Source organism: Trachypithecus francoisi, unplaced genomic scaffold (assembly GCF_009764315.1).
Source record: "Trachypithecus francoisi isolate TF-2019V2 unplaced genomic scaffold, Tfra_2.0 Lachesis_group5, whole genome shotgun sequence".
Classification (NCBI taxonomy): Eukaryota; Metazoa; Chordata; class Mammalia; order Primates; family Cercopithecidae; genus Trachypithecus; species Trachypithecus francoisi.
This window is the reverse complement of record NW_022681470.1, coordinates 102383157-102400166: the sequence shown is the minus strand read 5'-3', so window position 1 is coordinate 102400166 and position 17010 is coordinate 102383157. Positions and strand designations below refer to the sequence as shown.

Genomic DNA, 17010 nt, shown 5'->3' with positions numbered 1-17010 from the left:
GTTCAATCTTGGTGATAAGTCCCAAATCTATATTATTATATAATATTCTCAGCTTTTCTGTATGTTTAACACAGGTCATTTTTTTTAAAAAATTAAATTCTGTGGGGGAAAAATATGCAAATTAACAAAACACATACAAAGGTTGGCCCCAGGCTTAAGGCCTCCGATTTTCCACTTCTGCTCCCAGTCTAGCAGTCCAGTGAGGGAGATAAAATACGAGACACGTTGGGTGCTGTGCACAGTAAATGTGCAGAGTGTCGTAACAGAGGATAGTGCTTCCAGAGGATCCATTCCCATAGGGGATTCATGGGGTCCTTGCATTTGGGCTGGATATCAAAAGATGGGTAGGATTTCAACAAACAGGAATTGAGTGAACGTATTCCAGGCAGAAGCAATGCAGTCTGCAAAGACCCAGGTGGAAAACGGTCACTTTTAGACAACAATGAGACCAGACTAGAGAGCACAAGGCCAGGGGAGAACTGGAAGATGCACCTGGAAAAAAATTATGGGCACAGACCATGATCACCCATGATCACCCCTGGAGACAAGCCGCCTCCTTCCTTCATCACCCTCCGAATAGGAGTTCTGGGACCCCCCTTAGAGACGACTTGACATTCAATTACTTCACATATAACATGCCTCATGTTCTCTCAAAAACTGGACTCTATAGAAAAGAAAGTCTCCTCTAGCTATAAATATTGATGGTGATGCTAAAAGCTGGGACATCGTTCACTATGCAATGGGAATTGTTCAGCCATCCCTGAAAGATTACGATGGCAGTATTTTGTAGGATGGACTGAAAGAGATGAAGAGGAAACTTCAAGAATCTAGGTAAGAAATGAAGGCCTGATTTATGTGTTGGTAACAAAATGGAATACAGGAGCAACCGAGGCAGGCCCGGGGCAGAATGGCCGCTAATTTAGACAGGATTGGGTGTGGGCACAAAAGTCTCATGCATGCACTTTCTCAAGCCAGAAACCTGGATGGCAGCCCAGACGCCTACTACCTATCATTCAGGGTCAGGGCTACCAATTTTACCTCCACAACTCCTCTTCCATGTGTCCTCTTCCTCCCTGGTAACATCATTCTGACTTTTACCCCCCACAGGCCTCCTTGTCTTGGAGAGTCACCCATGAAACCTATCCTCAGCAGTGTTGCCAGAGTGCTCTCCAAACTAGTCTCACCATGTCACGCCTTTCCTTAAAACCAGCCACTGGGTGGAGCCCAGGACTGTCAGGATGAGCCTGAGTGCCTTAGCATAACATAGAGGGCCTCTGAAACCCTGGGCCCTGCCTGACACTCCAGACTAATTCTCACCAATCCCTGCCCTATCCCCAGATTCTCCTACTTTGTGCCTCAGCAGTGTTCCAAACTCAGTGCTTCCTGCATGCAACATGGTTTTACATCCACCCAGGCCGGTGCACGGCATTCCTTCTGCTTAGAGGGTCCCCAGATCTCCTGTCAGCACATCCTTCCCAGCTCCTTATTCACCATCCAAAGCATCTCTCTTACAGCCTCTGTGCTTTGTGCAAATCCAATTGCACTGCTACTGATTTTTCATTTATATATCCTCTTCCCCAACCCTATGCTGCCATGTCATGAGGACAGTAATTCACCATGTCATCTCTCTGTCCCGAGTGACAGACACAAAATAGACACATGGGCTGATGGTGGGATGGATGGATAGAGGGAGGGAGGGAGGCAGGGAGGGAAGGAGGGAGGGATGGATGGATGGATGGTGGATGGATGGATGGATAAAACACAAGCAAACTCAACTGTTAGAATGGAGCAAAGAGAGGATGGGGAGTCAGGGAAGAGAATGCTTTGAATGGCAAAGTAAGAACGAATTCAAAAATGACTTTTCAATGTGTCAATGAAGCTGAAGAAGCTGGATTATCATGTTGAGAACTGGAGAAAAAGAGAAGACACACGGGGGGTATGGGGATGAGAATGAACTTATTTTTGTGATACGAAGAGTGAGTGGGGTTGTGAGAGGCCCATGAGCAGGGAAAGGGAAAGGCTGATGAAAGTGAAGCCCAGCTGCTAAGGTTATAAAGGGACTGGGAATTAGATCCAAAACCTGAAATCATGCAATGCCCAGAGCATTTGTATACAGCAAAAAAAGGAAATCTGCTTTTGAAAATTGAATTCAGAAGAGAATCTCCCACTCTTAGGTGATACAGGTGAGGATCACTCAACATCTCTGGTTGATGTGCTTCTTAAGACATCAGGGGTCTCTGGTGGATATTTGGAGGGAGTTCTTTTTATCATGGCCCAAGATGCCACCCAAGACTAACGAGCAGGGAATGGAGTCTGTGCTTTGAAGCATGAAAGAAGATTGTTATGAGGAAGTGAAGGGGGAAGGCTAGATGAACAGAAGAAAGTGGCTTGGCCACTCTGTCCCCAAAGGCAGGGGGCACTAGGGCCAGTTGCAGACTCCAAAACAGTCAGTAATCTGTTCTGGAAACCTGAAGTTCCCTATTGAACAGCGCAATCTTTCCTCAAGAAATGGAAGAACCAGCACTAGTGAAATTAACCCTTCTTCCAAAACAAGTACTGGCAACAGAGGTGGGCGTGAGATCGGCTGTGGGCCTACTGTCATCCTAGCATGAACTCTGGCCACTGAGGTAGGAATACACTTCTCATGGACCTGGCTCTAAGCAGGGCAGTTCTGTGGGCACACGGCTGGGGTGCGGTCACCCAGGGCCTGTGCTTGGCCTAAAGGGCTGCCATGGGACCCCACATTTTATTTTGCACTGATTCTATACCTGTAAAAGATGCAGCCAGTCCTCATTATGAGAGCTTCTTTCAGCAGCAGACTAAACAGCTATGGCCTGAGATCAATCGTGGGTAAATGAGAAAGGCTCCCTGGCTCCTTAAGGGCAGGTCAATGTTTTTGTGAAGTTCAGACATTTTAACTAAAAAGGCTTCATTAGGGATGGTGGGGCACACCTGTAGTCTCAGCTACTCAGGAGGCTGAGGGGCGAGGATCAACTGAGCCCGGGATTTCAAGGCCAGCCATGATCTCTTCCCTAAATTTTTTTAAATTAAAACTTAAAGAAAGTTCTAGAAACATTTACTCCAGGTTTTAGCTGTAGACGCCTTTCCTTCTTCCATTTACCAGAGAGAAAACTGAGGCCTGTGAAGTGAACTGACTTTCCAACAGTCACTGAAACCATCAAGACTGGAGTTGAACTAGAACCCAGGTCTCTCCACTCCACTACCTTAAAACATGTTGGGCTCTTTCCCTTCGGCGTGCCACTGAAGATCCTGGTGTCGCCATGGGCCGCCGCCCCGCCCGTTGTTACCGGTATCGTAAGAACAAGCCGTACCCAAAGTCTCGCTTCCGCCGAGGGGTCCCTGATGCCAAGATACGCATCTTTGACCTGGGGCGGAAGAAGGCAAAAGTGGATGAGTTTCCGCTCTGTGACCACATGGTGTCAGATGAATATGAGCAGCTGTCCTCTGAAGCCCTGGAGGCTGCCCGAATTTGTGCCAATAAGTACATGGTAAAAAGTTGTGGCAAGGATGGCTTCCATATCCGCGTGCGGCTCCACCCCTTCCACGTCATCCTCATCGACAAAATGTTGTCCTGTGCTGGGGCTGACAGGCTCCAAACAGGCATGCGAGGTGCTTTTGGAAAGCACCAGGGCACTGTGGCCAGGGTTCACATTGGCCAAGTTATCATGTCCATCCACACCAAGCTGCAGAACAAGGAGCATGTGATTGAGGCCCTGCGCAGGGCCAAGTTCAAGTTTCCTGGCCGCCAGAAGATCCACATCTCAAAGAAGTGGGGCTTCACCAAGTTCAATGCTGATGAATTTGAAGACATGGTGGCTGAAAAGCGGCTCATCCCAGATGGCTGTGGGGTCAAGTACATCCCCAATCATGGTCCTCTGGACAAATGGCAGGCCTGCACTCATGAGGGCTTCCAATATGCTGCCCCCACTTAATACCAATAAATTCTACTTCCTGTCCACCTAAAAAAAAAAAAAAAAAAAGTTGGAATCCACATGGTAAAGAAAGAAAAAGGGTTTGTGACAAGGGTCCTGGGCTCAGAAGACACAGATTTCAGAGCAGAAGTACAGCACAGCCCAGGGGAATTATAACTTCTGCCGCAGCTCCCAACACCACTTACACACAACCTGCCACACCAAGATTCCACCATGGCTGCTTCTGTCTGCAACATGTCCCATCCCCTTGGCACCCTTTCCTCAGCTGACTCTTCCTCATGGTCAGGCTGCACCTTTCCCAAGAGGTCTCCGGCCTTCCAAGGACCAGTAAAGCCTCTGTCTGCTAAAGACCACTTCCAGTACAGTGTGGGTGCCCATTAACTTGACTTGAGGGAGGGAGGGAAAGAGGGACAGAAAAAAGAAAGGAAGGAAGAAAGAAGGAAAGAAGGGAGGAAGGAAGAAAGGAAGGGAGGGAAGAGGGAAGGAAGAAAGGAAGGAAGGGAGGGAGAGAGGGAAGAAAGAAGAAAGGAAGGAAGGGAGGAAGGAAGAAAGGAAGGAAGGAGGGAGGGAGAGAAGGAGGAAGGAAGGAAGGAAGGAAGAAAGGAAAGAAAAAAGGAAGGAGGGAGAGAAGGAGGGAGGGAGGGAGGAATGAAAGGAAAGAAGGAAGGAGGGAGGGAGAGAAGGATGGAGGGAGGAAGGAAGGAAGGAAGGAAGGAAGTTAGTTAGTTAGTTCTCAAAAGAAAGGGACCCTGGACCAGAATAAATGAGCTCTTAGGAAATGGTCTAGTGGCTGTTCAAGTATGAGTGTTTCCTGAGGAAGACAAACTTGGACTCTGTTCTCACCTGTAGTGGTGACCTAGTATTTGCTAACCCTAAGCTGAGAAGCCAGGTGAAGCCACAGAGCCAGGAGGTCGTCCTACCAACATATGTATTAAGAAAAAAAAAAAACTGGAATGAGACATTTGAAAAGAGGGCAGAAGGCAGGCCTAACCACCAGCGAGCTGCCTAAGTCATCTGCCTGGCTCAAACAGCGCATCTCCCACCTCAACATCAGCCTGAAGGATGAGAGTTCTGCATAAATGGAGACAGGCAGGTACTTCATGGTATAGAAATAAAAGCTGGGGTGACTGAGACTAAGGAAAGGGGAAGAGGAGGGCAAAAAGAAGTAAGTATTCTTTCATTTTAGAAGCAGAATAGTTCTGCAAATGAGAGTGAAGGGTGCAAATCCTGGGTTCTCATTTCAATTTTGCGTCAAAGTTAAGCAAATCTCTTCACCTTCCTGGGTCTGTTTCCTTTCCTGCAAAATGAAGGTTATGGCTCATTTCTAAGGTCTGTTGCCAGTGACATTGGGCTGTAAAAGTGTAAGATGATTTGCATCCTCTGGCACCTACCCACTTCTGCAGCTAGACTTCATAATAATACAAGCCTCAATGTGCTTATTTGCTTGTGTGATGCCAAAGCTATTTGAGAAAGTGGTTTCCCAGTCATTCCGTGGCTCTAGTGGCACCTGGCACCTCACTGGGAAAGGGGCATCATAACTCTCACAGGGTTGTAAAGGATCAAGAAGTGTGGCCAAGTAGGAACCGATTCTCTCCCTCCCTGATATCTGATGACCACTAAATTGCAGAACTTAATGCTGACTTAAATATGGTCTCCTGTTTTGGCATTTAGCTACGGATGTTTCCCAAGTAGGTTTTAAAATTCTTAAACAGGCCGGGCGCGGTGGCTCAAGCCTGTAATCCCAGCACTTTGGGAGGCTGAGACGGGCGGATCACGAGGTCAGGAGATCGAGACCATCCTACGGTGAAACCCCATCTCTACTAAAAATACAAAAACTAGCCGGGCGAGGTGGCGGGCACCTGTAGTTCCAGCTACTCCGGAGGCTGAGGCAGGAGAATGGCGTAAACCTGGGAGGCGGAGCTTGCAGTGAGCTGAGATCCGGCCACTGCACTCTAGTGTGGGTGACAGAGCCAGACTCCATCTCAAAATAAATAAATAAATAAAATAAATAAATAAAAATAAAATTCTTAAACATTCACTAGACATAAAAGTGGGCAGAGCCAACAGAGATAGTGCCTACTGAAGAGGAATCAGAAACCCAGAAAAGTCATGCCGTGCTCAAGACCACTGCCAGTTCATGCCAAAGCTCTGCCCTGCACACTCCACCCACAGCACACCCTCAAAAAAGAAGCAGAACTAGTTCCTTCTTTCTTCCTGTTCTCAGGAAAGGGAGGCCATACCTTCTCACTCCCTCATCACCCTGCCCCAGGAGCTGGAAATCCCAGAGGACACAGGCCACATGCACAGCAACTGACTCCTCCTTCTATGATCCCACAAGCTATGATACAGGACTTTAAGATGCCCCTCAGCAGCCCCTTCCCTGCAGCACTGGGAGCAACCACCCAATAACCACCTTGCCTCCTAACATTCACACAAGCCCCTGAATCTTACAAGAGCCTTCGTGTTTGTCATTTTGTTTGATTTTCCCACACCTCATACCTGCATCTTTCCACTGCACAGATGAGGCCAAGATCAAGAATACCTATAGGGCTTGGTCTAGGCTGCAGCAAAATTGAACGGTAACTGTGTGAGTCCAGTGAATCTCAGGCTGTGAAATCATGTCTGTGATTTTTGCCAAATCTATTAACTTCAATCCAGAGAGCACTAGAGTTACTTCAGCTGAAATCTTGAGATGATACTCATTTCAGACATTTGCTAATGCTACCTTTGACAAGAGAAATGTCTTGCCAGACCCTTTTTCAGCCTCTTGCCAAAGTGAACTAGCTTTTACAAGGTCACACACTGTCCCTTCCCTTGCCCAACAAAGCCAGCAAAAGTGAACATTGCCTGAATTGTGGCAGTGGTGGGGACCCTGACTTATAGTTGTAAAGTCCTTGGCAGAGAATCTGCTTAATGTTCTGCCTTTATTGAATGTACCATCTTGCCCTAGCATAACATGTGAAGCTTTGACATGAAGTTCCCCTGTCCACCTCCCACCCCCTGAATCTCCTAGTGCCAATCCCAAAAGTAATACTTAAAATTGGCAAAACAATTCACCACAAGCAGGAAGGAAACAATATCAGCCTTCACTTTCACCCTTAAATGATGTTGAAATGTGTAAGCATCTCTACCTCTCTCATGCCTGTCTCCCTAGCATTGAGCACTAGGCCCAGCACATGCCCACTCAACTGACAGATGAGCTTCTTAGAGGCTCTGCTCTTAATGAGACACAGCCTTGGGGCCTGGAGTAGGCCAGTCACACATAGATGATATCAGAACCCCCAGGCAGAACCACTCCCTACTTCAGCCCTAGTAGGTCCAGAAATGCATCTCAGTGGAGTGTCTTCAGTGAATAAAAAGAATGCATGAAACTGCTTCCAAAGAATCCCTGGTTTCCAAGAACTGGAGTCTGTCATTCTTTTTGCTTAGATCTAACATTCTTCAAATACATGTGTGGGAATGCCAACGTGAACACCACACGTACACTGACACTTTTTCAATCTTCTTAAACAGAGGGCAATGTGGTATATAAAACACCTTACCGCCCACCTCACTGGCTTCTAAAGCTGAGCATTCCTGACTGCTGGAATGAGGCAGGACACCAGCTGGATACAGAGAGCATTGTGAACAGTGGCCTGGATCTCAAGGGAGCAGCAGGAAATTGAAACCCATTGGAATGTGCTGTGGGTTAGTGGAGATGACCTTGAAAACCAGAAAACTGCAATCTGCAGGGCACTTGCAGCTGTGATAGGGAGACAGAGGAGCAAGCACTAGGCAATTAATGCTGGAGACTGGCCAAATGTGCTCCTCCCCTCCCACCAGGGACAGAGAGGATAGAAATTATGTGATTGTCAAGGGCAGCTGAGAAAAGGATTCATGCCTGGGGTTTGCTTAGTTAAGTGAGCTGAGTTGGGGGAATAAAGATCTGAGAGAAGGGGAAGAAGGCAGACTATGAGTGGTGAAGTAAGTGAAGGCCAGCAGCAGCCTTCCACACCTATTCCATTGTCATCTGATGGACAGCCAAGACAGGCACTTTTCTTGGCTCTTACTTATTGTATTGTCTTCACTATTTGGGGCAGTTGTGTGAAAGGCTAGCCTACCAGAAGCAGACAAAGCCTGTTGCATCTTACACTGCCCTTTGCCTCCATACCCTGTGGCAGAGGAAAGTATTTGATCCTTCCGTGTTATACTTACTGTGATCTCCCAAAAAGAAATGGGATCCCTGTAAGAGTTAAAGAAAGAGGAAAGTAACATGAAATGTGGCTCAACAGTCGAAGACAGATGAATTTTAGAGAAATAAACTAGAGAGGGGCTTCTGGTCGATTTCACTCAGGAGCATTCTCTCTTACAGACTAAGTATATATATTGGTTTTAGGGTGAAGGAGCTTATCACAAGGTTGGAATGTTTCCATGTGGGGGAGAAGTTTATGGCAGGGTCGGAATGTCTTTGAGTGGAAGGGAGGTTATCTTGGGGCTGATGTCTTTCTGGCTGGAGGGGAGGTTATCTCGGGGATGGCATGTCTCTGTTTGGGGAGGGCTTTGGAATGTTTATGGTAAGAGGTGTTGACGGGATGTTGCTGACCTTAGCCATTAGGCTGATGCCCTTTGGATTTAGGCAATTTCTGATCAAGGTGAATTTTAAAATGACAGTGCTTGTCCAAGATGGCAATGCTCGTGCTCTGTCCATCCCGACCCTACAGTTATAAAAAGGACCGTACTTTCTGGCTACCACCTGCCAACAAGGGGACAGAGAGTTTTCTGGTCTCGGATTGACTGTAGGAGCAATGCTGTGTGTGGATGTTTTTGGGTAGTTGTTTATGCACTGTCCATGATCCTGTCAGTTAAAAATTTTCGAAAAGGGTTAATTAGGCAGGGTAAAAACATTAGTCCTAGGAATATTATTAAGAGAGGGCCCAGGAATGGGATGGTCCATGCTATGATTTTGTTCCCAAACCAAGGATCTATGTAGTTGTTTTGGTATTCCAGCCTTTCTTTTTTTTTTCTTTTTTTCTTTTTTTCTATTTTTTTAGTTTTTTAGCAGCATCTCTTACTAGACCTAATTCGTTGAGATGGAAACATTCCTCACCTAATGACAGGCAGAGGCACATGTTTGGAAAGGCCTATGTGTTATTTTCTGTTAGTAACCATTATTCCTGCTATGAGGATAATAATTAAGCAAAATGCTATGATAATTGAGTTTCTCTGATATTTTACCTAAAGGATGCTATAGTATATAGTCCTACTGCAAATAGTAGACTGAGTAAAGCAATTCCCACAAGGGTGGCATAGTAATAATTTCCATTTAAAAGTTTTAATATTTGGCTTAAAAGGAGAGGTAGGAAGGACAAAAAGTATTTGGTGAGGTAGGGGTGAGACTGAGTAAGATGAGTAAGTCTCACTTGGTTACTTATTTTTTTGTGATTTTTGACTTAAGATTTCCTATTTCTTTATTTCCTCATGTGAGGGTCGGGGTCCTAGAGGCAGTGCCTGATGAGACAGGTTTTCAGTTTATAGGGCTTTAAGAAAGCACAGTTAATTTGGAAACTTACAGCCAGAAAAATTAGAATTTAATTTAAACAGTAGAAAATAATAAGAATTGAAAAACATTAGGCAACACTAGAATTTAACAACAGGTATGCTACAGTTTTTGAAACATAATGTTCTCTCTTCAGTTTCACATTTTTATTAAAAGACAAATCATGATAGGACTGGTTTGGTTTATTTTACTTGGCTTGATTATTTGCATACAGTGTAGCAAGAATAATTATTTGTTACATAGTCCTTTTACATTGGCTTTGATGGAACATTGTTCTATAGAAGGAATATGAGATAAGACCTTTTTAAAGCCAAGTGCAGCCATGGATTTGTATCATCAAATAACTATGAGTTTGGGGAATTCCTCTCCTCTTGAGGTTCCAAATAAGTTGGACCTCCCAGCCTGTCAGAAAGTGACATTTGTTACTTACCACAGATCAGAAACCCTGTACAGGTACTGTGTACACAAAATACGAGGCCAGTTTCCAAGGGCTTTATTGGCTCCATAAGTCAAGTTTGATTCCTTGAAGGAAAGCACACCATTCCAGTCAAAGCCTTGGTGAAATAACCAGTTTACCCAATTGTGTCCAGTTGCAAAAGAAAACCGATTCTTATTGTACTTATGCAAATAACTATATTGCCGTAACTTAAGAATACTCACTTTCCAAATTCTGGAGAAAATCAGGTAGAGAGAAACAAGTACACTCCAAATTTGTTAGTGCTTTATAACTGATTATAAAACCACCTTCTAAAGAGGACCTAAACAAGACAACAATTGTTTACGGATGACACAAAGTTTTAGGGTAGCCATAAAAGCATAATTGACAAGGATATCTGTTTCCTCTGTGGCACACAATACAACTATAATTATTACTGATAACGTACACTGAGATATATCAGAATTAGAGGAGTCTCCCATAACTTTGGAACACATACCAATAACGCATTTGTACAAATATAGCCCAAAGAAAGCCAAACACCATTTTATATTTTACAATGCTTCCTGTATGATTTTATACCAAATAGGCTAAATTTTACCTTTATATTAGTGTGCTATTAATGTTAAACTCAATTGTTAATAAAACCTTGTAGATGCATTTACCCAAGTTTATGTTTGACCATAAGATAAGATTTTTATAGACCCTTTTTAACCCTTTATAATTTTTGTTAAAGAGCAGGTTAGTGCTTTAAGAGAAACCCATTGTGCTTTTATTTTAATGCTCAATTTACAGAAAAACTGAATGATACCTCTTCAACTTTAGCCAATATGTTTACACACAGAATTTCCTGTACAATTAACCTTCCAAAATGTTCTTAAACCTTCAAAACAATTTTTTAACCTTTTAATCTAGGTAAAAATCCACATTCTCATGCCTCCTTAAAATCTTTTTGCCAAAAGTATATGCAAACTGGTTTTTCAATAGTATTACACTCACGTTACACTGTTAACTTTTAGCAACCTTTACTTTTGTTGGTAAGTTTGGGATTTTAATTATATGCTAGATGTAGAGTCTAGGACCTAGACAGAAATGCAGTTAAGCTCTAGCTTATTCCAGCATTTAACTCCATGTGTCCTAGGTTTTACCTAGCTACAAATCAGGCAGTTTGTACAGTTAAGAGTTACAGTGACATTTCATAAAGCATTCAGAAGGTCTACTCACTTTTAAATTGTACAACATTTCTTACATAAATTCCCTTTATAAAATTTTTCATGACCTTCGCAGACAATCTCCAACATGTCTCGACTTTCTGAATTGTTGTAAACATTTCTTTCTTTAAACAACCAGTTACTTTACTTTAGGGCAAGAATGTACCATATAAGATTCATTTTCATATAAATTCTCTTTTCTTTAATATTAAAGATGATAACAGTCCTTTCCCAAAACAAACTTCCTTCATGTCTGCAGACAAGACTGACTAAGGCCACAAAATTAGGAGTTAGGGTATTTTACTCAATAGTTCAAGATGTGGTGATCTTCATTAAACCAATATTGATGTTTCACTTATTAAAAAATTACACAAGTAAAGATTATTCTGTTTGGGCTGAGTCATGGTTTTGTAACCTCTGTGTCAAATTTTGACACCTTATAATACTTGGCAGAAGTAAGTATGAAACTGCTTGATCAATAAATGCAAATAAAAATGTGTGCTGGCAACTCTTAAGCCATTTCTAATCTTACTGTATCAGGAAGTTTTAAAGATTAAAGTCACATGAACGAAAAAGTCCCACAACTTTTACTTTTCCCTGAAAAATATTGAAGTGCTTATTTTTCTTAGGTCCATTAATTAGAGCTCTTTTAATAGACATTGCACATATAACACATATATAGCCACACAGACAACCACATTCAGTAGCTATAAATTTTTTTTTTTTTTTTTTTTTGCTAATTTCCCAATTGGATTATTGGCCTTGGGTGAGGCCCTTTAAGAACAGGGCTAGAAAAACAATTTCCAGGGCCTAATAAACAAGCATAGCTGGAAGACAAAGACAGATTTTAAGAGGTACGTATTTACCTTTAATTCCAGGGGCTCCATAAGGAAACTAGAAATTTTTCCCAAAATGGGATTTGTGGCACCTTTTGTGTTTTCCTAAGGAGTCCCAGGCAATCAGAATTTATTTTAGGGTTTTTCATACATGCACCAAGAGTGGTAAGATGGAGTGGAGAAAAGTAATTCAGTTAACTGAGAAAAAACCTTTTCTAGGAAAACAAGATATATGAAGAGAAAAACATAAAGGCCTTTTGAATATACTCACAGCTAGAATATCCATTTTAATTAAGCTCTGCACTCTTTTTGACTGGGTTATGTGCAGGAACTCCCTGCAATAATGAGAGGGATTTTTAGAGAAAGACCTCTTTCGCAGACACTGCTTGATGTGCGACAAATCACACATGGAAAAAGGGACGTGAACGCAAACAATGCCTTCAGTCCCAGCCACTTCCCAGGGAGAAAGAATAGCAGAGGTGGTTTTTGAACGTGTAACAGGTAGAGAAGGAGGAAGAGCAGGGTTTGGGGCTGAAGGCTTGGGGACAGGAGGGGTCCCCAAGGCAGAGGATTCGAACAGGCAAGGAGCAGATGTAGATGGATGAGAATTCAGAGGAGGTTCATCTGCAGGGTAAAAAGGGGTTTCAGAGGAAGAAGAGACCAGGGGAGGGTTTTTATTAAGAAGAAAGATTTCATGAGGGGGTGCAAGCTTGACACAGGGAGGGTTGGGATCTAAGTAGAAGCAGAAGAAAGCCTGAATATAGAAAACCTCTTGTCATTTGACATTCCCGGTTATAAAGTCGCCAAGGTTCTTGAGAATTTGGAAGTTAAAGGTACCATTTTCAGGCCATCTGCTGTCATTGTGTAATTTGTATTGGGGCCAGGCCATGTTGCAATAAAAAACTAAACACGTAAGCCAAGTTTGGCGAGGTTATGAAGGAGACAGCACAGTGCAGAGGGCATAGGAATGTGGAATTGTTTGGCACCCATGTAGACTGGTGAGAAGCCGAGGGTGTCTCTTTTTGTTCTAGATGTCCCCAGACAAAAGACAGAGACCCGGAACACTCTTTCTAAATAGGACAGTCAAGCTGAGAAAAAACTGGGTGTCCCCAGGATTTCCTCTAGCTTAGTTCCGCTACTCCTCCAAGGACCGGGATGGTAGACCTGACTTTCCTGGGTACCATGAGAAAGTCAGGGGAGGGCAAATTTTACCAGTCAGCTGGATTGGTGTCTGATGCTGGATGTTCCAGTTGGAATTGGCAAAGGGCCTCTTAGACTGGAGCCACACAAGGAAGAGAGAAAGAGGGAGAGAGGAGAGAGGTAGAGAAAGAGAGAGGATGAGGGAAGAGGAGGGGAGAGAGTGAAATACCCACTGTGGCTGGTTGGAGGTGGATTCCCAAGGCTGAGGGTTTTGAGAACTCTAGGGAGTAGCCCTGGCCAGAGCCTCTCAGTTCCCTTCAGGTTACTTGTCCTCCTCATGAAAACTGCTCGAAAAGTGAAGTAGGAGAAAAGACAGGGCCAGTGACCAGAGACCCCCAGAATCCAGGAGTTAGCTAAGGATCAGCTGCCATTGCCCACTGTTTCCTGGGTTGCCAGAGAGCCTCTGCCCTCAGCACTTGTCCTGGGTTGTGGCACCAAATGTAAGAATTAAAGGGAAAAAAACATGACATGTGGCTCAATAGTCAAAGACAGATTTATTTTAGAGAAATAAACCTGTGGCTTTCAAACGGGATTCAATGAAGGGAATTTTGTAATGCAAAAGAAATCCCCAAGGAAAGAAAGCAGCTTGTTGGAAATATGACAGTCTACCTCTTTTTTTCCTTAAACATTGGAATTCCAAGAGCCCTTGCATTGGCATAAAGCTCTGTTTTCATCTGAAGACTCCACTGGGGAAAGGCCCACTTTCAAGTTCACTTATATAGTTGTTGGAAGATTCAGTTCTTCTAAGATGATTAGACTGAGAGCCTCAGTTTCCCCTTGACTGTTGGCTGCTCTCAGTTCCTTACTATATTGTCCTCTCCAGCGGGGCAACTTGCTTCGTCAAAGCCAATGAGAAAGAGCGATTGTAAAAGCAAGTTGAAAGTCACAATCCTTACTCACCTCATCATGAAAGTGACATTCCATCATTTTTGTTATATTATACTAGTTAAAAGCAAGGTACTAGGTTCAACCCACCCACAAGGGTACAAATACCAGGAGGTAGAGCTCACTGGAGTCACTTTAGAGGCTGGCTACCATACCATTACTGTCAGCCTCTGGAACTCTTGGTTGAATGGCATCTATTTGACCTCTCCTCTAAGATAATTGGCAGACAGAGTAATAAGTAGGAGATGGAAAAGAGATTTTGCTAAAGCCTCTCTTTTCCTCTCATGCTATCGCTGGGGCTGGTGGTCCAGGGATCTTATTCCTTGAAGGTCATACAGGCAATGAGTTTCACCACCCTATCGCCATAGTCAAATTCATTGTCATACCAGGAAATGAGCTTGATAAAGTGGTTATTGAGGGCAATGCCAGTCCCAGCATCAAAGGTGGAAGAATGCATGATGCTGCTAAAGTTGGAGGAGACAACCTGGGGCTCAATGTAGCCCAGGATGCCCTTGAGGGAGCCTGTTAATGCTGCTTCACCACCTTCTTGATGTCATCATACTTGGCAGGTATTTCCCAATGGCAGGTCAGATTCATGACCAACACATTGGTGGTGGGGACACGGAAGGCCATGCCATTGAGCTTCCTGCTCAGCTCAGGGATGACCTTGCCCTCAGGCTTGGCAGTGACAGCAGATGTAGTGATGATGTTCTGGAGAACCCCATGTCCATTATGCCAGTTTCCTGAAGGAGCCATCCACAGTTTTCTAGGTGGCAGTGATGGCATGGACTATGGTCATGAGTCCTCCGATGACATCAAAGTTGTCATGGATGACCTTGGCCAGGAGTGCTAAGCAGTTGGTGGTACAGGATGTATTGCTGATGATCTTGAGGCTGTTGTCATACATCTCATGGTTCACACCCATCACAAACATGGGGGCATCAGTAGATGGGGCAGAGATGACGACCCTTGTGGCTCACCCCTGAAAGTGAGCCCCAGCCTTCCCCATGGTGGTGAAGACACCAGTGGACTCCATGATGTACTCAGTGCCAGTATTACCATATTTAATTTTGGTGAGATCTAGCTCCTAGAAGATGGTGATGGAATTTCCATGGATGACAAGCTTCCCGTTCTCAGCCTTGGCAGTGCCATGGAATTTGCTGCAGGTGGTACTATACTGGGACATGTAGGGCATGTAGTTGAGGTCAAGGAAGGGGTCATTGATGGCAACAATATCCACTTTACCAGAGTTCAAAGCAGCCCTTGTGACCAGGAGCCCAAATATGTCCATATCTATTCACTCCAGGCTTCACCTTTACCATGATGTCTCAGGGATGCAGCTGGCGCTGCATGAGATGTGGCTGTCTGTCGAATAGGAGAAGCAGAAAGTCACAGCATATTATTTAACCCATAATTATATATTGAGAGATTGTGAACTCTGATGCCAATAGGCAGTGACTCAGATGGGCATCATTTCACGTAGCAGGCTGACATCCCCTGAGAATGTGAACAATTCAGTTGTCTCAGTATCAGTCGTTTGAAAGACCATCCTTTTCCCTCATTGAATTCACTTTTGTCAAAATCAATTGGTCATATGATTTTGGCCATTAACTCACACATAAGTAAAAATTCTCTCAAAATTGGTTATAGGCCTAAATTTCAGGGATAAACCATACACTTCTTCGAAGAAAACATAAATTAACATGTTCATGACCTTAAATTAAGAAAAAAAAAACTTTCTCTGCTAAACAAAAAAGTTTAAAAAATGAGACATGATCAAAACTAAAAATGTTTGCTCTTTAAAAGACATCAATAAGAAAATGAAAAGATAAGCCACAAAATGAGAAAAAATATCAAATCATTTATTTGATAAAGCACTTGTATCCAGAATATAAAATACAATTACAATGAAAGAACACAAGGATAAATGACCCAATTTTTAAATCAGCAAAATATTTGAACAGTCAATTAACCAAAAAGATGTAAGAATGGCCAATAAAGCACATGAAAAGGTGCTCAGCATCACCAGTCAGCAGGGAAATGCAAATCAAAACTACAATTCTTACCCACTAGAATGCCATAATAAAAGAGAAGGACAATAACAATTGGAGGAAGTGAAAAACAACGATGTGAAAAATTGAACTACTCATGCATTGCTAATGGGACATACAGCCACATTGGAAAACAGATTGCCAGTTTCTTAAAACGTTAAAGATACATTTACCATATGACTTAGCACTTTCACCCCTAGCTGTCTACCCCAAAGAAATAAAAACCTATGTCCACACAACACATGAATGTGAATATTCATAGCAGCTTTTTCTATAATAGTCCATGAAGTGGAAACACATCAAATATCTATCAACTGATGAATGAATAAACAAATGGGAGCCATACATACAATTTAATAGGGTTTGGCACCTAAAAGGAATAAAGTATTGATATGTGCTACAACATAGATGAACCACAAGAGTACATTAAGCTGGCCAGGTATGGTGGCTCACACCTGTAATCCCAGCACTTTGGGCAGCCAAGGTGGGTGGATCATTTGGGGTCAAGAATTTGAGACCAGCCTGGCCAACATGGTGAAATCCCGCCTCTACTAAAAATACAAAAATTAACCAGGCAGGGTGGCAGGTGTCTGTAGTCCCAGTTACTCTGGAGGCTGAGGCAGGAGAATCACTTGAACCTAGGAGATGGAGGCTGAAGTAAGCCAACATCACACTACTGCACTCCAGCCTGGGCAACAGAGCGAGTCTCTATCTCAAAAGAAAAAAAAAAAAAAAAGTATATTAAGCTAAGTGAAAGAATAGAAATGCAAAGATCACATATTCTATAATTCCATTTATATAGTGTCCAGAAAAGGCAAATCTGTAAAGTCAGTGAGTCAATTAAAGGTTGCCTTGAGCTGTGAGTAAAAGTAAGGAATGGTGACTGATGAGCATGAGGGATT

General features: G+C 43.4%; 1 protein-coding gene and 1 pseudogene across 1 annotated transcript; one reads left to right on the top strand and one right to left on the bottom strand.

Moving 5' to 3' along the window:
* The first annotated feature begins 3237 nt into the window (after window positions 1–3237).
* LOC117074252 (60S ribosomal protein L10-like) lies at window positions 3238–4001 on the top strand. Its single transcript, XM_033195496.1, has one exon. The coding sequence runs from the start codon at window positions 3282–3284 to the stop codon at window positions 3951–3953; it is 672 nt and encodes a 223-aa protein (XP_033051387.1). The 5' UTR covers window positions 3238–3281; the 3' UTR covers window positions 3954–4001.
* A 10372-nt stretch (window positions 4002–14373) lies between these two features.
* Window positions 14374–15416, bottom strand: LOC117074251 (annotated as a pseudogene).
* Window positions 15417–17010: the final 1594 nt, after the last annotated feature.